This window comes from Nicotiana tabacum, chromosome 8 (assembly GCF_000715075.1).
Source record: "Nicotiana tabacum cultivar K326 chromosome 8, ASM71507v2, whole genome shotgun sequence".
Lineage (NCBI taxonomy): Eukaryota > Viridiplantae > Streptophyta > Magnoliopsida > Solanales > Solanaceae > Nicotiana > Nicotiana tabacum.
Window position 1 is genome coordinate 149941306 of NC_134087.1, and position 21762 is coordinate 149963067.

At 41.1% G+C, this 21762-nt stretch overlaps 1 protein-coding gene across 2 annotated transcripts; it reads left to right on the forward strand.

Moving 5' to 3' along the window:
- Positions 1 to 758: 758 nt before the first annotated feature.
- On the forward strand, positions 759 to 19335 carry LOC107770361 (acetolactate synthase small subunit 1, chloroplastic). Of its 2 annotated transcripts, XM_075219763.1 has the most exons (12): positions 760 to 1070; positions 1486 to 1699; positions 2479 to 2562; positions 2651 to 2719; positions 14042 to 14125; positions 14235 to 14387; positions 15003 to 15089; positions 15908 to 16012; positions 16125 to 16247; positions 17312 to 17464; positions 18023 to 18088; positions 18902 to 19335. In XM_075219763.1, the coding sequence occupies exons 1-12, from the start codon at positions 841 to 843 to the stop codon at positions 18983 to 18985; spliced, it is 1452 nt and encodes a 483-aa protein (XP_075075864.1). In that variant the 5' UTR covers positions 760 to 840; the 3' UTR covers positions 18986 to 19335. The 2 variants fall into 2 exon arrangements, with proteins under 2 accessions (XP_016445149.1, XP_075075864.1); XM_016589663.2 differs by lacking the exon at positions 15003 to 15089 and having other exon boundaries at positions 759 to 1070.
- The last annotated feature ends 2427 nt before the right edge of the window (positions 19336 to 21762 follow it).

A 21762-nucleotide genomic window follows, 5' to 3' on the forward strand; every position in this document is an offset into this window, starting at 1 on the left:
GCACCTTGGGAGCAAATTTTGGAGCTAAGTTGTTATGGAATTCAAAAGTGAGCATTGAAGATATATCAACATTTCAGTTATTAGTTGTCATTCATTCATAGTAGCCTAAAATCTTGTATTTCTATTTATGTATATTCAAACAGATGAAGTATTTTCTTCATATCAGGATTGTATTCCTATTCTTAGTTGCTCATGACTTGTGATACCAGTTCTTGGGGTAGTTTGTATTAAAATTTCGCATTTTAGTTGATGATCTTCCATTTGGGTTGTGTTTTATGTTGGTTGGTTTACCTAAAGGATTAAATTAGGTGCCATCACGACCTGGTGGCATGACATAATTTAGAACTCAAAGGGCATAAAAATTGGCTAAAATTTCTTGAAATATTTCTGTTTACTCAACATTTTGTGTTTTGACATTCGTGTTTTTACAATAAATATATATTCTACTAATATATAGGTATAGATATAAATATAAATTATGATTCTGTTAAAACTTTAAATAGTTTCAAGGATCAAAATCACACACATGAATCAATTGAAGGACAAATGTATTCAGTTGGATAGCCTACGGACTAAATTCTGAATAAAGCAATATCTCGAGGATCAAAATTGCTATTTCCCAACAAAAAAAAACATCAAAAAAAAAAAAAAGAAATTCCCGTAAAAAAACATTAAATATTAACCTAAACTTTAAAGTATAGTTGACTGTGACCCCACCTATTAAACAAAGGGAAGTTAAATAAATTGGAATTATCTTTTCATTTTTCACCAAATTAGAATCAACGAAAACGATTCATCCTCTAACCTCTCTAAATTAGAATCAACGAAACTCTGTTGTTAATGGCGGCTGTTTCAACTCCCTTCAACAGCTCTCTAAATAAACCCTTCCTTTCTCTCTATTCCTCTATTCCCCATTTGGGTTTCTCCCAAGTTGTTCAATTTCCAACTTTGAAACCAAAATTTCTCCTTTCAAACCCCAAAACAGTTGTAATTTCTGCCACCAAAGCTGATGGAACATTTGCAAATGAAGACAACTCTCTCACAACTTTCGACTCTTCCATCAGACAAAAGTAATTTTTTTTTGCTTGCATTTGTCAATGTCTGAGCAGAAAAAACTGTTATAACGATTGGAAACTACAAACAGAAAATCGTGGTTAAATTTTTCTATTTTCAACTTATATGATAATCTTTTTGAAAATTGTTTTAAGATGTTAGATATTTAAACTACTGTTTTCACAAGTACTAATAATTTAATCAAATTTAACCTCCATACAATGATTTCAATGTTAATATTTTTTCTTTTTTGTTATTTGTCTAATATTTTCTTCTACTATTACTTATACAAACCTAAGTCTAAATCATGTCTTAGACTCCAGTCAAATGGTATCACACAAAATGGACTGGAGGGAAAATAAGTCTTTCGTGTAAGTATTCTAAGTATTAAGAAGTTATGCTGGTGTAAATGCATGTGAGATGTGATTACAGGACTAGGCGCCATACGATTCAAGTGTTTGTTGGTGATGAAAGTGGAATGATCAATCGTATTGCGGGAGTCTTTGCTCGAAGAGGGTACAACATTGAGTCTCTTGCTGTTGGTCTAAACAAGGACAAGGCTCTTTTTACTATAGTTGTTTCTGGAACTGAAAGGGTGTTACAGCAAGTTATGGAACAGTTACAAAAGCTTGTAAATGTGATCAAGGTGATTACTTTGGTTTGCATATGGTATTTTAATCTATAAGCTGTTAGACTAAGCACTCAGGTCTTGGTTCCTCTTTACGCACTAGAAATAGTAGTGTCAACCATTTAGGGGTTGCTTGATGCACGACAAAATATTATGTGCTTCAGTTGTAACATGAGAATTAAAAAATATGTGGGTAATGAATTGAATGTGCATTTATAGCTGCTTGTTTGGTGAATCATGTTAATCTCTTGGATTTGTAGTTTCCATACAGTTAGCTTGCAACCAAATTAACATCTTCCTTGTATGTTTTGATTGAGGTCATAGTACGGTGTGTTACCAATTTTTGATTTAGCAAAACCTACCTTTTTGGTAATGAGTATTAGATAAATTACTAGTTTGCTGGATTGTTCTCATGTGGCGTCCAAATTAAAGTGATGTCATTAATGTTCGAATAACCTTTTTTCTGGTCTATAGATTTGTGTCAATTGAATGGACATGCCATTGCTCCTTTTTCTGAAAATGATGTTCAAAAGCTAAAATATGTTTGATACTCAAAACCATGCAAATGATCTCAGCTATGGTTATAAATAAGGTCTTTAGTACTTTTAACTAATTCATGATTCAATCAGCTGGGTTTAAGTGAATTTGATAAAAGAGCTTAAATTATTACTCAAAGAGCCTTTATAATGTCAAGCTTTAGCTGGTCACGCAGTAATGGTTTTCTTCCTTCCGCTCCTTTTTTACTTTTCTTTTTGTGTTTGATACTTTTGATTTAATCTGTAAAAGTTGATGGTCAGGTTGAAGATCTATCCAAGGATCCACAAGTTGAACGTGAATTAATGCTTATTAAAATCAGCGCCGATCCAAAATACCGCACAGAGGTTCTTATTGGAGTATTGGAGTTACATTGTCCGTATTACCATTTTACTATTATTTTATGATGGGTCCAAATCTTTCGATCATTTCTAGGTTATGTGGTTGGTGGACGTTTTCAGGGCAAAAATTGTGGATATATCTGATCATTCTCTGACTATTGAGGTGAGGTTTGATGACATAGATCAGAATCCATCTTTTTTTTTTTCTTGAACTCGATGCTTGTGAATTGGATGCCAAATGTCTGACATGTTTTTTGTTGCATAGATACAAACACTGGTATTTGGTAATTATACAACTATAATGTTATGGAGTTTGTAATGCGGGCTAGATGGGAGAAGGGAGAAAATAGGAACAACGAGAGAATACAATTAGAGAAAAGAGAAAAAATAAATAGAGAGAAAAGAGTGAGAGAGACAAAAAGTAGAGACAGAATAAGAATAAGAGAGAATAGTGAGGGAGATTTTACCAATATCAATTCATCAGTATTTTTCAAGTCTATTCCCAAGAAAGTATGTAAGGGTGTTATATATAGAGTAGGAATGGTAAATAGTCAGAACTCCTAGAATAAATAAAGTTGTATTCGTAACTAAAGAAAAAGAGTACCTCAAATTAGTAGATAAAATTTGATCTCTAACTAAAAGATAAAACTAGATAAAATCACCGTTCGGGAAAACAAACCGGGGTAAGATCAGATAAAATCTTGTACTCCATCTAAGATAAGATTATTTTCTGATCTATTCTCAACAAATAGATCATATCTCGGAGCTGTGACTTTTTCCTTCTTTTTTTTTTCCAAATGGTTTCTGATGATCAAGGTAATTTTTGTGAACCTGATTTTCATTTGATAGCAGTAAGTTTCATTCTTATGAAGCAAAAAGCATCTCACATTGACTATTAGATCGTATGTCAGTCTCCTGTCATATCTACCAATGGATTCTTTTTCCAGTAACATTAATATCACATTAATATCTGGGCCAGCTTTTTTTGAGCCGAAGGTCTATAGGAAACAGTCTCTCTACCTTGTGTAGGGGTAAGATGGAAGTACACCCCACCCTCCCCAGACTCCACTTGTGGGATCATACTGGGTATGTTGTTGTTGTAGTGTTATCTGCGCCACGCTAGTTTGCACTTCGACCATTCCACCTGGTACCCGGATCCGCAGTACATGTACTGGTTAATTCTGCCATCAAGGCTTTGGCATATAGGAGAAATCACAGTGGGGTCCTTTGATTCTCTTATGCTTTTCCAACATCTTGTACTATGATTCCAGCAGTGGTCATTTGGTCAATCATGTATTTCCATTGATGAAGTTGGTAGTAGTGCTTCTCTAAGCATCGCGTATTTCTACAAGTGTGGAGACTTTCACCTCTGCTGCAAAAAGAGGTGAAAATCAGGACATGCACAAAGGGCTAATATCAACGCAAATCGTGGAAAACAATGTTTTTGCACATCTTATATCCCAAGATAGTAATAAAAACAATGTGTCGTATATTTTATATCTCAAGATAGTATTATTGTACCAAATAAGAGAAAGACGAAACTAAGTTTTGGGAAAAAGAAAAATCATGACCTAATCTACCAAACATGCAATCCTCCTTTGCCTTTGCCCAAATGAATTTCTTTAGCTTATCAATGTATGTCAATGGTGTTTACTCATGGCTGAGTAAACTGCAGCAATACCTCCAGTTTTACCAAGATATCATATTGTTTACCGTGAAAATGGTAATAACAATTAAATTTGTTAATGGGACTCTAAAAATACGTGATCTATTTTTATGCTAGTTGTTAAGGCAGTTGATGCTAGATACGTGAAGCTTAACGACGAAATACGAACTAAAACGGGGTTGTAATCAAATCGAGGAGCTAGATGTCTGGGCCTCGGACTGACCGATGAGGGGCCTCGAGGTCGATGCCTGGGCTCGAGCTCGAGCTATCGGGGGTAACCGGGAAGGGACTAACAATTAGGATATAATTAAAAGGAGGCTCTTTATGGCCAATATCAAGCAATAAATGAAGAACAAGTATGAAAACAATAAATGAAGAAGGTAGCCTCGAGCGAGTAAGTTAGAGAGAAAAGAGAGAGAGATGTTTATTGATCTGATGATGTAGAATAGTTGGAGCGACCTGCTTACAGAGTGCCAATGATTCCCCTTTTATAAGAGAGGGGAATCCAAACTTAGTACAAGGTACAAGGTACGTTAAATGATAAAGGAAGCAGGATGGGACAGCTAACTAGCTTTATGATGTAGATGTAGACCAACGTTAGACTGCCCTGGTAGACTTAACCGGCTCCGGATGCATTCTTCGGAAGCCTCCCATGCTCGTCGGGGTCTCGGCCAACATTATCCCCAGGCCGGGTGTCGGCAGATCTTGAGGGAAGTACCCGGCTCGAGATCTCGAGCCTCCGAGGCGATCTCCTAAAGTACTTTATCAACGAGAAATTGGTCCCCCCGATTTCGCCGTACACAAATAGTCTCCGCGTTTCTCAGAGAGAAGCGATAAGAAACGATTTTGACATTCCACTCTGTGGGCTCCCATAATGACGTCGTGTTGATGACGCAACCCTTTATCAGTGCCGAAACGTTTCACCGTTTCGCTTTTTCAGGGCCATTCGACGTGTCGTGATTTCTCGTTCATCAGGGTCATAATGTTGCCGTTGATTCAGCTCCCATGAACGCATTGAATGCGCCTGTCGTTACGTTTTTCGAGGGCGATAATGGCGTCGTCGGCTATTTTGCCCTTCCCTTCTATAAATGGGGCTTTTTTATGACCAGTTTTTTATCCAAGCATCATCCGATATCTATCCTTTCCTCCTTTCTTGCTATCTTTCTTCCGTGTTGTTTAGCTATGTTTGAGGCCCATGGCCTCAAGATTTTACGGCGACATCATGCGTGCTACGGCCTGTCTCCCGAACCTTCTCTGGTCGGACGAAGTTGTGCTGCCTTGATGTTATTGTTGTTGTTGTCTCCGCTAGCTCGGAGCGATGAAGCAGAGGACCGATTTCCTCCGACCCGAAGAAGTATTTGGATTATACACCGCTGCTCCCCCTCCTTCCTCGGCTTGGCGTATTACACCCCCTTTGGATTCCTTGGGGTATGGCGGCACTTTCTACTAGCTATCGCCTCCCAGGCCGAGGCAACGTCTCAAGAAGTGGCTTTATATAGTAATACTGGCTGAGTTCATACTAGCCAAATTTTTCACCCAGCCGCTTCTTGTCTCCTTTCGGTTTTTCCTTCGTCACTTTGCTCTTCTCCATCGCTTTCCTCTTCTATATCCTCCTTTTTGAAGATGCCATTCCGGGAGGGTCGAGACGAGACTCCCGAGGGGATTGGGCTTGGAAGATATTGTCTTTGAGGTCGCGCGCCCGAGGAGATGATACCGAAGATGTCGCTACTAAGGACGCACTTTTGGGAATAGGCTAGATTCTTAGGCTTTTGTTGTATGCACACCCTTCCGCCTCTTTGTTCCTGTGTAAGGATCCCCTTGCTTTTGTAATCATATGTAAGGACCCCTCGAGGGCCAGCTTAAGCAAACATTTATGAATATAAGGATATTTTCTTGACTCCTGTCTTTGATACTTGCCGTATTTCTTTATGTTTGCGGAGACTCCGAATGCATGATCCTGTTTGTTGTTGCTAATACTGAACCCGGATGCGAGTATTCCTTCCGGCCTTCGGTTGATGAAAACGGCTTCGTGCGGGGTTTTTTGTGATTCCTTGGATTGAACCTGAATAAGGCCGATAAACTCGGGCCGCTGGGACCCTGACTTCGCGCAAAAATGAGAATAATGTTTTGGGCCTCGGAGTCGTGACTTACCATTTGAGTTCTGTAATAACCTTTGAGAAGAAATTTGCTCGGGGATCCGTGGGCGGGGGCTGCTTTTGATCTCTTGAAAGCAGTCTCCGAGCGAAGACTTGCTCGCACTCGGACCACCCGGAAGCGCGTTTTAGTGTGAATAGCCTTATGGTGCTGTAGATAGATTCTGAAAGAGGGTTTGTCCGACCTTGGACGGCACCCGGATCTAGGTCCATACGCGTGACGTTCAAAAAACGCTCATTTCTTCAGAGCCTGATTCCCTTTGATGGAGATTCTCGAAGCCGGGTGCCACCCTTGTGTTGGCGACGGCGTTGTAGCCCCTTGGAGCGTAGCCTTACCTTGACGGAGGTCCTTGAGGTCGGGTACTGCCTTGGGACTGGAGAGGATGTTATCGGCTAGCGTTCTTGACCGGCTTTGAGGTAGGCGAATCATTGCCGCCTTTCCCACATATAAAATAAGGTTGTTTCCGCCTTCTTAGGGGTTACCCCGTTTTAAGCAGTTGCCATTTTCTTTCTGCACCATGTTTTCGGCATTCTGGCATTAACACGCCTGTACATCTCTTTGCCTTTTAGTTCTTCAACTTTGCGACCGCTATGGCGGCTATGTCGGGGTTTATCCAATAGGGAGGAGAGAGCTTCGCCCCCGGCCTTCGGGTTCATCTGGGTCTGCTGACTTCACGGTGTCGATTGATTACGCCCTTCGTTGCTGTCGTTGAGGACAACAGAGATTGGGTATGGACAAGTCGCTTTGCCGGGGTGCTGACTGCTGGCATTATACCTTAGGAGCCCGTATTATTTGTTGGAGAATGGAGCTATACTCTCAGGTGATGCGCCCCGTGCTTTACCAGTTCTGCCTATGGCGAGAGCGGATTTAGTTGTTGTGTTTTCCTCCCTTCTTCTGTACTGGTTCTACGGGCGTCGAGCGACGTTCTCGACCTGCCAGGCTTGGCCCGAGGATTTGGCGGCCCACTCGTCCTTCGAGGAGCGCGAGTGGCGAGCTTTGTCTTGGGACAGATGGGAAGCAAAATATCATAGTGAGCATTGCGCTATTCCTTTCTTGCTATCACCTTATACTTCTTACTGAGTTTTCTTCTGTAGGCCTCCGACAAGCCTGAGTTCGGACTGCTTCGTTGTGGAGCTAGGCTCTGGAAGGCCCTGGATGAGGGTATGTCCCTTAGGCTCCTTTGCGAGGAGAAGGAAGTTGAGTTGATGTACTGGCGGTATGAGGCGTACCGGAGCTCGAATTACGAGAGCTACTTGATGGGGCATGTAATTTCTCGTCCTGAGCGGGTATGCACTTCGCTTTTTAACCTTTTGGGTTAACTTTTCGCCTATCCCAGTTGTAGAAAAAGACGGAGGCTCTGGAGCGCCTTAGAGGTGAAGACGACCGAATCAGGGATGACTGGGGCGAGCTAAGGGCTCAGGCGCAGGCCTAAGCTTCGAAAGAGAAAAGGGTGCCTTGGCTAAAGTTCCTGCCTTCGAGGCCCAACTCCACTTGGCTCGTGACAACGCTTTAGTTCAAGCGGATATGATCATGAAGCTCGAGTTCGAACTTTCGAAGGTCGGGGCTGAGATTGTTGATGCTCGGGCTGAAGCAGCATTGAGCCGGACTAAGGCTGATCAGGAGATGGCGATTCATTTGAAGGACGCTACTGATGCCCAAGCCGAGTTGAAGAGGGCCCTCCATCGTAAAGAGAGGATCGAGGAATATGTTCGTTGTAGGTCCTGAAGAAGGGTACTTGAAGAGATCGGCACCAGGGGTTTTGTTCTTCCGGAAGGGCTGGCTCGAGCGAGGGCGGACGAGCGTGATGCTCGATCACTTGCCGGATGTTGAGGAGAATGAAGACGAGGCTGATAGCTCGTAACTCTCGGGGGCGGGGCGTAGACTTTGCCACTTCACATGCGATACCCGATGCCTTCGAGTTTGTAGATGGGGAATGCACCTTTTTGTAAATAACAAAGAACTCGAGGTTTTGTTTCTTTTGTACCCCTTTCTGCTTTGCTCTCGGCCAGGCGGACCGGTTTCAGAGTTGGTGAGAATTCTTAGATTTGTGATATGGCCCTGGAGCTCATAAGGCAAGCCCGGAGGCTCTTACGCGCTCGGTTGATGCGGCCTTTAGTGTAAGCTGGCGTTGGAGCTCTTATGCTTTGCTCAACTGTTTTGGATTTAGTCTCCGAGTCGGGTTTTGACTCGAGCCTAGTCGACCCTCAAGCTTTTGTGTCTGCACGGGCGGGCGACAATGGCTATTACGCCTTGCCCTTGGGCATTTATATTTTAACTATTTTGGGTTCAGTCTCCGAGTTGGGTTGCGTCTCGAACTCACTTTGACCCTTAAGTTTTCAAATTTTAAGCTGGCGACATCGGCTCTTACGCTTTCGGTCGTTGCGACCTTTTAGTGTGTGGCCTTGAGGCTCGTTTGGCTGGCCACAATGGCTCTTACGCTATGCCCTTAGGCATGTATAGTTAACTATTTTGGATCCAGTCTTCGAATCGGGTTACGACTCGAGCTCACTTTGACCCTCAAGTTTTCAAATTTTAAGCTGGCAACAGTGGCTCTTACGCTTTTGGTCGCTGCAACCTTTTAGTGTGTGGCCCTGAGGCTCGTTTGGCTGGCGACAATGGCTCTTACGCTATGCCCTTAGGCATGTATAGTTAACTATTTTGGATTCGGTCTCCGAATCGGGTTACGACTCAAGCTCATTTGACCCTCAAGTTTTCAAATTTTGAGCTGGCGACAGTTGCTCTTACGTTTTTGGTCGTTGCGACCCTTTAGTATGTGGCCCTGAGGCTCGTTTGGCTGGCGACAATGACTCTTACGCTTTTGCCCTTAGGCATATGTAGGCTTTGTTTTCCTCTCGTTAAGGACTTTTTGAAATAATTTTGCCTGACCCGTCGTCGGTTCGGGAAGAACCTCGATTTCAAGTCGTTTGCGGCGATGTTCGAGCACCTCGGAAGGTTTAGCTTATAGGTTGAGTAGCTCGAAGCCTTGTGATTTGGAGCTGACATGGTCGAAGCTCGTTTGCCTGTCGAGGGTAGCCTATTTAATCGATTCTTTTCGAAGTAATGACCTGTGATTTTATAGCGATGGTCGGGCGTCCCCGAGTCGCGTTAATTTGGCTGATGCAGCCGTATTGACCGTAGTCATTTGTGTTTGGCCGGAGCCATTTATGATCCCGAGCGTGGTAGTTTAGGTGTCTACATCGAGGGTATGCCCTTTCGGGAGTCTTACAAATGCGACATATAGCCTAAATTTCGGGATCGAGTTTTATGCCTGTAGTAAGGTCTTACAAAATTTTCATGACTGTTGAGGTCTTATAGTTTTTTCATGTCTATTGAGGTCTTACAGTATTTTCACGCCTGTTAAGGTCTTACAGTATTTTCATGCCTGTTGAGGTCTTATAATATTTTCATGTCTATTGAGGTCTTGATGTTTTTTCATGCCTCAGTCTTACAGTATTTTCGTGCATGTTGAGATCTTATAGTTTTCGTTGTTATGCTAAATAGATCTCGCTAGACCGAGTTTGCCCGCTTGGGGTCTTACGGCCTTGGGTTTTTACGCGAATGGCTATTGGCGATAGTCTCCGAATCATCGAGTTTGCTTAGGCTCGAAGGCCGTTACTCGTGAGCTCGGAATTGTCTCATTGAGAGCTTATGAGCATGGAGTCCCGACCCTGAGGCCATGCGGGTATCAAATTGTTGACGCTAGTCTCCGAGTATTTCGGGACGTACTCGATGGAGGGATCCTTGCTGTGAACATGCTGAATTTTCTTCGGATTATGAGATGTTTTTGGTGAAAGATATTCTTTGATTATTCGGTACAATAGTACACGTATTTGCCGACGGGAGCCCGGCTATATAGACACGGTTCATTTGAATGTTTGGCCCGGTATATTACTTTCCTACAGGGACCCCATTTGGCGTTTCATGACTTTTCTGAGCGGGTGGCTTCCCGGGGGAATGCCCCCCAACGTTCAAAGTTGACTGCAAAAGAAGTTTGGAGCATTTGTTGAGTTTCCCTTAGGTAGCACGCAGATGTTGCCTCGTTAAAAACCTTGTCGGTAAAACCCTTCTTTTTGGGATAAAAACTCGGTCGTAGGAAAAGAGTGCAATGGGTGCTTTTAAAACCCTAAGGTCTTCGAGCAATGTTAGCGTTCTGACCGCTCCGATCGAGTGCCTGCATAAGGGTTAGTCCGAAATTCGAAATAAAAAAGGGAGATGGCCGTACCTTGAAGTGAGATATGCCGGCGACGCCTCGAGGATTGATACGCTTCAGTCATGAGGGCTGATTTATTACAATCGCCCAAGGTGAGGACGCGGTATGGTCCTTTATCTCATTTCGTCAAGTTTGATCGAGGGTGAGGCCCGATCGCCCTTTGGCTTATTCAAGGGTGGAGGTACGAGCGTTGGTGCCAGGTCGTGTATCGCGAACATTTCTCTTGCCGCATGTTGTTCCCCGTAGACGGTTTTAATTCCGTCCTTTGTTGGGAATTTCATCATCTGGTGAAGGGTGGACGGTACCGCTCTCATGCAATGTATCCACGGTCGTCCGAATAAGGCGTTATACCTCATGTCTCCTTTGATGACATGGAATTTGGCGTCTTGGGTCGTGCCGGTCACGGTGACCGGAAGGACGATTTCTCCTTTCGTTGTTTCACTTGCCATGTTGAATCCATTGAGGACTCGATTGGCGGGCACGATTGGTTGAGCAATTCGAGTTGCTCTATCACCCTCGACTTGACAATATTGGCCGAGCTACCTGGATCCACGAGTACACGTTTTATTTGAAAAGAATTTACAAGGAAGGAGATTACCAGCACATCATTGTGAGGTTGAGACAAGGTCTCGGTGTCTTCTTCGCTGAATGTGAGGGCGCCCTCGGGAATATATCCTCGGGTCCGCTTTTCTCTGGTGATGGTTATTTTCGTTCTTCTCATTACGGGTTCCTGCGGGGCATCGGCGCCCCCCATGATCATGTGGATGACATGTTGTGGCTCGTTTGCCTCGTTCTTCTTGGTCGCCTCCCTTTCCCGGAACCGATTTTTGGCTCGATCGCTAAGGAATTCCCGGAGATGCCCTTTGTTAAGTAGCCGATCTACCTCTTCTCGTAGCTGATGACAATCCTCGGTCCTGTGGTCGTGCGTGTTGTGAAATTTGCATACTAAGTTGTAATTCCTTTGCGAAGGATCCGACTATATAGGCTTGGGCCACTTGGCGTCTTTGATTTTACTGATGGCGAACACGATGTCCGACACATCGACGTTGAAGTTGTATTCTAACAAGTGGGGCGCACCCGTTGGCACTACGTTCCGATCGAATCTGGCTCTGTTGGTGAGCCCTCGAGGATCCTGTCCTCGATCTATTCTCCGATCATTGCGAGGTAGGTTGCGCCTCGGGGCGTTCCTCCTATCTTCGATGTACGGCTGATACCTTTTTTTGTTTGGTTTTGGTTCCTTTGCCAGGAGCCTGTTCGGGTATACTGAGCCCGAAGGGGCTCTCAACTGGTCATCCTCGACCCTGATCTTCGACTGGTACCGGTTGTGGACGTCTGACCAGGTCACAGCCGGGTACTTGATCAAATTCTGTTTGAGCTGTTTTGAAGCCACCGAATTTCATTCGTTCAGACCTTGAGTGAAGGCCTGCACTGCCCAGTCGTCGAAGACTGGCGGTAGCTCCATCCGTTCCATCTGAAAGCGAGACATGAATTCCCGCAGCATCGCGTTCTCCCTTTGCTTGATTTTGAAAACGTCGGACTTCCTCGTCGCTACCTTGATGGCACCGACATGTGCCTTTACGAAGGAGTCTGCTAGCATGGCGAATGAATCTATGGAGTTAGGAGCCAAGTTGTGATACCACATCATGGCCCCCTTCGAGAGTGTTTCCCCGAATTTTTTTAACAATACGGACTCGATCTCGTCATTCTTTATATCGTTTCCCTTTACCGCGCCGGTGTAGGCAGTAACTTGTTCATTAGGGTCTGTGGTCCCGTTGTACTTAAGGAGTTCCGACATTCTGAACTTCTTTGGAATGGGTTTCGGGGCCGCTTCTTCGGGGAACGGCCTTTGTATGAACTTCTTCGAATCCACACCCTTGAGGACCGGGGGTGCACCTGGGATCTGGTCGACTCTGGAGTTGTAGGTCTCGACCTTCTTGTCGTTGGCTGCTATCATTTTCTCGCCCTATTCGATCCTTTTGGTGAGATCCTCAAGCATTTTTACGATGGCAGGGTCGGCTATCGATCCGTTATTGCTTGATCTCCATGGTACCTGTTCAGCTGGGGGAGCTGTTTCCGCTGTTGCTGTGCTCGGAGCCTTGGGGTGGCTTTGCAACTGAGCGATAGCCAACTGTTGTGCCTGCAACATTTCGAAAATAACATGAAGACTAACTTCGTGTTCTTCCCGAGCTGGGGCTTTTGGGCTTCCTGTTGGTCGCCATGTCGTATGCTCCTGTCGGTGTGTGAGGTTTCGTCGACCTGCTGCGCGTCTTGCGAATCCGCGTCCGCTGGAATCGGTCCAGGTGTGTTATCGGGGTTCTGCGGTGGCGCGCCAACGACTGGAACAGCCACACCATTTTCTCCGTGGTTTTCAAGGTTGTCGTTCTCAACTCTGTTTACCGAACCAGACATTTTGACCTGAAATCGAAGATCTTGGACAAGAAAAAGTGTGAAAGATAACTTGCGTTGTGTAACGAAACCAGCAAGAAAATAATCACTATTATTTTTAGTCCTACGGTAGGCGCCAAACTGTTGTAATAACAATTAAATTTGTTAATGGGACTCTAAAAATACGTGATCTATTTTTATGCTAGTATTTAAGGCAGTTGATGCTAGATACGTGAAGCTTAACGATGAAATACGAACTAAAACGGGGTTGTAATCAAACCGAGGAGCTAGACGTCCGGGCCTCGGACTGACCGATGAGGGGCCTCGAGGTCAATGCCTGGGCTCGAGCTCGAGCTATCGGGGGTAACCGGGAAGGGACTAACAGTTAGGATATAATTAAAAGGAGGCTCTTTATGGCCAATATCAAGCAATAAATAAAGAACAAGTATGAAAGCAATAAATGAAGAAGGTAGCCTCGAGCGATAAGTTAGAGAGAAAAGAGAGAGATGTTTATTGATCTGATGTAGAATAGTTGGAGCGACCTGCTTACAGAGTGCCAATGATTCCCCTTTTATAAGAGGGGGGAATCCAAACTTAGTACAAGGTACGTTAAATGATAAAGGAAGCGGGATGGGACAGCTAACTAGCTTCATGATGTAGACGTAGACCAGCGTTAGACTGCCCTGGTAGACTTAACCGGCTCCGGATGCATTCTTCGGAAGCCTCCCATGCTCGTCGGGGTCTCGGCCAACATTATCCCCAGGCCGGGTGTCGACAGATCTTGAGGGAAGTACCCGGCTCGAGGTCTCGAGCCTCCGAGGCGATCTCCTAAAGTACTTTATCAACGAGAAATTGGTCCCCCCGATTTCGCCGTACACATGTATTTGTCGTCTCAATAAGCGTTGAGGTTGTATTTTGCTAAACACGCTTTAGAACTGACAAATTGTGGTTTTCTCATGCTTTTAGTTGTTGCGAGTAGCATTTAACTTTCCTGCATGACATGGTTGAACAGTTAAAGTATATTTAACCCAAAGTCGATCCAGTCTTTCTGATGCTTATCATTTAAACAGGTAACTGGAGATCCAGGGAAGATGGTGGCTGTTCAGAGGAACTTAAGTAAATTTGGAATTAGAGAAATTGCTCGCACTGGGAAGGTATCTTGAAAGGAAATCATATAATTTTTGAGTTGCATATTCTTTTCTAGATTTGCTTCTTAAAGTTGTGTCTCAAGTAATCACCGTCACATGATTGATTTGAACATAGATTGCCTTGAGAAGGGAAAAAATGGGGGAATCTGCTCCTTTTTGGCGGTTTTCAGCAGCATCATACCCAGATCTTGAAGGTGCAATGTCTGCTGGTACTATTTCGAGGACAATCAAGAGGACCCCTAATGGAGAATCTATGTCTATGGCTGAGGTATGCAAGTTACATGGATTGTGCCTGTTTCTTTGTAGCAACATATAATTTGTTTCTTTCCTGAACTTACAAGTTACCTCATACACAGGCAATTGCTAGTTGGTAATTGTCATTTGTCAGCAACTCATAATTTACTCAGAGATGAAAAATTATATGATTCATTTTCTTTCAATCATTAGAATTCAGTTTATTTTTTGATAAGCTTACAAAAGAAATAGTCAAGATTGCAAGATGTGAATCTTAATATGCTCAATAACTTTTAAAGGAATTTAATGTATCCGTTTGATTTATGTGTACTTTTGTGAATTGTTGGAGCTTAGTAACTTCCTTTTCTATAAGTAACTTTTTAGTGCATCATGGTCCCTTATACAGGAAGCATACTCACAAAATGCATCTTTGTAACTAGTTGTATGGTTTAAAACAGCTAGAGCATAATATTATTAGTCATTCACTAATGGATTGGGTATGATATTAAAACCTAACATGGTGCATACCGTCGATGCATGGCCTTCAATGTCTTTTGAGATTTGACATTTACCTTTTTTCCTATGGAAAAACTCTCTTCTCTCTCCTTAATATCTGACTTTGGATGCACTTTCTTTTTGCCAAACGAAGGGAGATGTCTATCCTGTTGAGACAGATGACAACTCTGGAGTCAGTCAAGTTCTTGATGCTCACTGGGGTGTTCTCAATGATGAAGATGTAAGAAATTGTAAACTGTAACTCAAAGGTGCCTTTGTTCCGTTCTAGATGAATATTTTTTTCATATTTATGAAGGTTTTGACGTTACATCCTTTTTTATTCAGTATTTCCAGGGAATCTGTCATCTGAGTAGATCGAATTAGACCATCTTGCCTGACATTAGATGCAAATAAATCACATGATTGTTTCTCTATAGCCTGTAAAAGATATGAACTTAATTGTGCAATTTATGAGGGCTGGTCTGAAATCTAAATTTTGCCTGCTTTGTTGAATTTCTTGGAAAACCAAAGAACATCCTTTTGTTATATTGCATTTTCCTTGTATTGTATATGGCTGGCTTATTGCTTTTGCTCTCTATAATAAAAGAACCAAAGGAAGGAATGATTTGATCTCTTCATCTTTGCCACCACTGAGACTAGGATGGCCTGAAATGCATCTGGGGAAGTTTTAATATTACCCCAACGGGGCTAAGATAAAATAAGTTGATCAGATTTTAAGCACCGTATATGAAATGTCATCTGTACAACTTGTATTTGACTGTTTAAAAAAAAACTACAGCTTTGCCTCCTTAATTTCTCACTGATTGCATTTTCTATTGATGTAGATTTTGTCGCAGTTTTCTTTTTCTTGATATTTGCTTGAATAATTTCCATGGGGAAATGGCCCATAATATGCTGCAAATTCTAAGGATGTTCCAGATTGAGAACAGCTTTTGCTAGCCTTTTCATTCTTGAATTTTATGTCTTGACGATTAGTCCATTAAATTGAAAACTGCTTACAAGTGATGCTTATGTTAGCCCTTGGCTTAATTCTTCCAGACAAGTGGGCTTCGCTCACATACTTTGTCAATGCTTGTGAATGACACTCCTGGAGTTCTCAACATAGTCACCGGAGTTTTTGCTCGACGAGGGTATAACATCCAAGTATGTTCAAATATTTGCGCTTCTTTTAACAGAACCCAAGTTTCCTCGTCCTTTTGTCTTTCATTTGTAGGGTTTTTTTTTGTACTTAAATGTATTGAATTATCCTCTCCAGAGTTTAGCTGTTGGACATGCTGAAGTTGAGGGGCTTTCTCGTATTACAACAGTTGTTCCTGGCACAGATGAGTCAGTTAGCAAGTTGGTGCAGCAACTATATAAGTTGGTTGATATTCATGAGGTAAGTAGTCATCTATCATGAGCGCTTGCTCAACAACATCCAATCCGATGGAAGATTTTGTACTGTTTCAATTTAAAAATGGCTGTCCACTATAGAATTTCCTGAGAGGCAGGGAAGTGCGGTGGTGTAAGAATGGTGATTTTTTATTGGTCATTTTTTTTCCACAAAATTGTGACAGAATATGTTTAATATTGGAAAACAGTTTTCCAAATTGAGTATGAATTTTATAGATTAATATGTTCACCTGGTTAAGCACTGCAGTGTTTTCTTTTTCTTTTTCTTCTTTTTGGTGTGGCTTCCAGAAATTGTTCCTCAAGTATTGAACTGCTCATGGATTTATTTAACAGTTGATGTATATGTAATCATTCATATTATAAGCTTAATGTGTATGCTTTAGATTTGATATGCATGTTATTCCTTTCAGTATTCTGAGTGATTTTATGCGTTGTGATGTTTAATGACTATTATCTTCAGAATATATCAATTGAATGACCTTTACCCCTTCTACTTCTTTTTATGTGATTGGGGCTAAACAAAAAGGTGGATGTGGAAATACAGTGGCATGCACCTTATCATGTCATATCCCTTAATTTTGAAATTATTCATGTCTAACAAGGGACCAATTTGTCTAATTTTTAAAACAAATATGGTTTGAAGTAGTTTCTCCGATAACAGAAAACTATTTTTTGGTTCTTATCTGGACCTACTTCCTCTAGTCAAAATGCAATAGCTGATTCTTATAATTTTTTTAGAAGAGCAAGCGCATTTTTTTCTAGACTTTTTAAAAATTCTTAATCCTATGTATCTTTTTTTAAAAAAAAAAAAGAAATCAATTCCAGAACCAGATCCAAACATTTGTTGTCCAAACTAAAACGAAACAAATAAAGATAATTGTTTTCCAAGCCAAGAGCCAAATAATCCGTATTACTGTCTTAACCCAATACTGGTGTCCAGCTCCATGCAATAACTTGTTAGGATATCCTATCGATCTAAGATTGCGATGTTAATTTGCATGCAAACGAGCAGAAAGTGATAAACGGTTTTGATTTATTGCATCCTTTCAGGTTCGGGATATTACTCACCACCCATTTGCGGAAAGAGAACTAATGTTGATAAAGATTGCTGTGAATGCTGCAGCGCGTCGCAATGTTCTTGACATTGCCAGCATTTTCAGAGCAAAAGCTGTTGATGTGTCTGACCACACTATAACTCTTGAGGTAAAGATTTGTTTACACTAGTATTTTTAGTTTGTCCTCTCTGGACTTGATTGTCTTTGGTAATGGGTGTATGGTATGCCTAGTGGTTAATGCAAGAAACATTGTATTTTTTAAATTTCTGATCTTTCATTTTGGTCTCTCAAATGTGCCTGCTTCATCCTCCAACTCCCACCTTGTTAGTTTACAGGACATGTATACATCATTCAGGGCTGATGCTTGATCACTTATATAAGGTTTTGCACTTCAATAAAGTTGACATGAACCAACTATTGCTTTTACGAACATGCAATCTTTCACCATTTCCAATTTGATCCCTCTAGCTACCGTGGGTATTGTGGATCTAATATAAGATGATGGATCAGTTTCTTGGTTCTTTATGTTGTACAGAGTAGCACTCTTAAGCTTTGTCCTGAAGAAGAAAAAAGCCTGGATGAGAGCTCTTTATGCACTTCAATTGCAGTTTATGAACCAACCAGGCGGACCTTTAATTTTATCTAATGTTGGATGAAGCTTCTCTTGGCCATTATAATGAACTATTACTTTCTTTGCTTTTTCCAGCTTACAGGAGATTTGCATAAGATGGTTGCTTTGCAGCGGCTACTAGAGCCTTATGGTATTTGTGAGGTCAGTTACTGCAATAATATTGTTTCAATATCAAAATTATTATCCATAATATGCAGTGCAGCTTGCACAAAATGAGCTGGTAAGTACAGGGATTGTGATGTAAAGGGAATTGTGATACAAAGGGATAAGGGTCACTGCAATAACTGGTTTTTACTAGAGTGTATCACTCATTTGTTTGGTTCATGAGATTTAAGGGAACTGGGATCAACGTAAGGATTCCAGCTTATGATTCAGTTCATGAAGTGAAGGCAATAAGAATTGAACCTTTGTGAAGAGGCGCCATTGACCTAAATGTATTATATAATCTGTAAATTTTTCTTCACGAGATTTTTAACATCACCTATTAAGAATGAAATTTTGGCATTAAATTGAGCAAAAATAAGGTCGTTAGACATTGAGTAAACACCTGAAAGGGACAAAAGGAGGAGATTTGAAGTGGGAAACATGAGAAGGGGAGAAAGGGATGTGAGAGATAATTTGGCCACCATATGGCTATATAGAGGATAAAACTATTCGCTTGCAAACCGGAAATAAAATAAATGGAGTTTAATGCTATACTGATAAGTAACTTTCAGATCCACAACCCATAGGGAAACAGATGATGTTGTGTTTCCTTATTTAGCCCACCAAATGACTAATAATGACCAAGTTCATACAGTGGCTAAAAAGGTGCATATCGTACTACCAAAGTTTCTGTATATTTCCCAAAAGCTCTATGTTCATCGGCCCCACATGAAACCTCTAATTTTCATTTGCAATTTCCTTGTTGTGTTTTTGGAGGCTAAGCTTTCTGTCCTGATATACATCCAACAGGTAGCGCGAACAGGACGTCTGGCGCTGGTACGTGAATCAGGTGTGGATTCGAAGTACTTGCGAGGATATTCATACCCTTTGTAAGTCTAAAGTCCCCGAACCTAAGGAAAATGCCTGCTCTTTGCGGAATGTGTGTGAACATGGATGGCTGAATCAAGTTGCTTGATACGGAGATGGTCTCGTGCCCCAGCTGTGACGCTGCGGCTTTCAAGTCAAGTTTGCATGCTTTTAGCTTTAGGTAGTTGCAAGTTTATTAAAATGAATAGGGTACATTTAGACCATTCTATGAACAAGGACGGACCTAGACCATTCAGCTCTTTTCTTTTCACCTTTAGTCTTTAGCAGAGATGGTTCTTCAATAAGCTTCACTGAAAATGATTGACATCGTCATCTGAATTACAAGCAAAATATGACTAGCATTTTTGGTTTTTAAATCTGAAAGTGATATAAAACATCTAGATTGTATGTCTACGTGCAGTTGTTCTTTTTCCTTTTATTTATGGAAAAAGGCATAGATCCTCCCAGGCTGTAGTCATATTTTGAAGTTTGAACTACGCACCAATTTTTCACAGGTGTCCTATTACCTCCTTGGACTTTTTGGAAGTAGAATATATGCCCCCTTGAAAAGTCATACCAAAATCTATGTTTGGTGGTGATTTGCACACGAAATGTTACATTTTTGCTCTTTTTTCTTTTTTCTTTTTCATTCCCTTTGCAGCATATGCTTATGTTGTCATCCAAATAACAGAAGCCAGATTAGCTTCTTCTTTCCTAATCACTATCTTCTTTCTTTTTCTAATTCTATTTTCTTTCTTTTTCATTCCTTTAATGGAATTTCTTTCCACCAGTAATGGAGTTTTTTTTAGACATATTTGGGTTTGGGTTCAGACTTCTGTTTGTTTAAGTCTGATTAAGTGGTGAAACATTGGTGGAGCAGGCGCTAGCAATGGTGTTGAAAGAGGAGAGAGAAAAGGATAAGGAAAAGAAAGAAAAGTTGAAATAAAAAGGCAAAAAAATTGTAGTAATATTTATTAAAAGAAAAGGCTAAAGATAAATTATTAACAATTTTTGTTGCTGCTCAAGTGAAATAGAGAGAAATTCAAAAATAGTCAGATTTACAAGTGGTGATTTAGCCACAGTTTTAAAAGTAATCAAAATTTAGCTGTTTTTTATGTAAAGATAAATTTGAATGAAAACACTGTTCAAAATCCAAAAAATACTCCGGTATAATATACTGGAATTCCAATATAATATACTGAAGTTCTAGCATAAGTAGACTAGAACTCCAGTATATTTATACTGGAGTCCTAGTATACTATACCGGTCCAACATAATATACTGGAACTTTCCGCGAGTTGGAGTTCTAGCATAATATGCTGGAAGTCCATATATAGGTACACCGATTTTCAGTATATTATGCTGGAACTTTCCGTGTTGCAACAAAATAGTGGTTATTTTTCAATGACTTTGCAAATGCTGGCTATTTTTTAATGACCAATCCGAAAACTGGCTAGCCCGTGCTATTTTTTCAATAATTTAGCTTTTAAATAATCCAAAGGTATGAGTATGTAATTGGAAATACCACTATAATTAATCTAGGAGGCGATTTTATTAGGTGAAATTTCACCATTCGACATAAAAGGTTGAGTCTGTTATATTGTCACAAGACTCTCAAACCTTTGAGTGGGCCAGAGAAGGATCCCATATGGCTGCACGAGCCAACGGTCATGGTTGTTATTCATGCCCTATTTTGATTGGCCAATACTATATGGTATGAGCCGATGGAACAGATCCTATATGGTTTAATGACGTTCCACCTGGTAGTATCAAGAGTAAAAGGGTAATTAGATGCGCGAAACTCAAAATCTCGGGAAGAGCCAAATCTTATTGGGTTTATTTACGCAGTCTTATTTTACATTTATTGTTGAAAGCCTCGTCGAACCCCAATTTCTACAAATGAGTCTAAGTTCCATTGTTTCTTGACATATAAGAAACTGAATTTGTAGGCAGCAGTCTCTAAAAAACTGGACAACTAATTAATTTTCATATGGGAATAAATTTATACATAACTTGCAGTTTTTTCGTCAGACTTCCAAATTCTATAAAACAGCTGGAACTCCAAATATGACAGGCACAAAATTGAGACTGTTATAACGTGATTTGTTACTTGAAAACCATGTATGCAATAAAATATTGACAGATCATTTTGCTCAGGATTACGGTCTTCTTACTCTTTTCCTTCCCTATTCTCTGCTTATAAGTAATGCTGCACAAAATAAAAACAGCAGGCTACTGTAGCTTACAAAGCTTTTGTTTGGTTCCAGCACTTCCAACAACATAGCTGAAACAAAAACTCTCTCCTTTCTTTGGAGAAGAAACCAACATATATAAGCAGTCAATCCTATAAAAGAAGAGGAGAAACAGATTCAATTCCATGGTGGATTCACTTACCTAAGACTCTAGGAAATTGGAAATTCTATACTTTTTACTTTTAGTAAGAGTGTCGGCAGCTGCAATAATACTGTATTCTTCCCATCCAGTAATTACATGGCTAGGAGTGAAGGATTCGATGTAACTGCGCTCCCATGCGATTTCTCATGTACAAGTATATATTCTTCACCTTTTGGAACGTTCAGTTTAGTGGTGATAGTCTGATGATAGGCTTTTTAGTCGCTTATTACTCTATAATTTACTGCACTTTAATTGAGTTTGAGTTTTAATCGCTAGTGTTTTGCACTAATGTTGTATTTTATGCCTTGTAGGAGTGATTCCGAGCTATATAGATGTTATGGAATGAATTCTAGTGATTTGGAGCTTTGAAGTCTGAGCAAAAGCCCAAGGAATTAAGCCGGGATCGTGTT

Excerpts from the sequence above, each read along its gene's own strand:
- LOC107770361 (XM_075219763.1), top strand. The coding sequence starts at position 841 with ATGGCGGCTGTTTCAACTCCCTTCAACAGCTCTCTAAATAAACCCTTC. Across the intron at positions 14,126-14,234 it reads AAATTGCTCGCACTGGGAAG|ATTGCCTTGAGAAGGGAAAA; the intron begins GTATCTTGAAAG and ends ATTTGAACATAG. Across the intron at positions 17,465-18,022 it reads ACCACACTATAACTCTTGAG|CTTACAGGAGATTTGCATAA; the intron begins GTAAAGATTTGT and ends TGCTTTTTCCAG.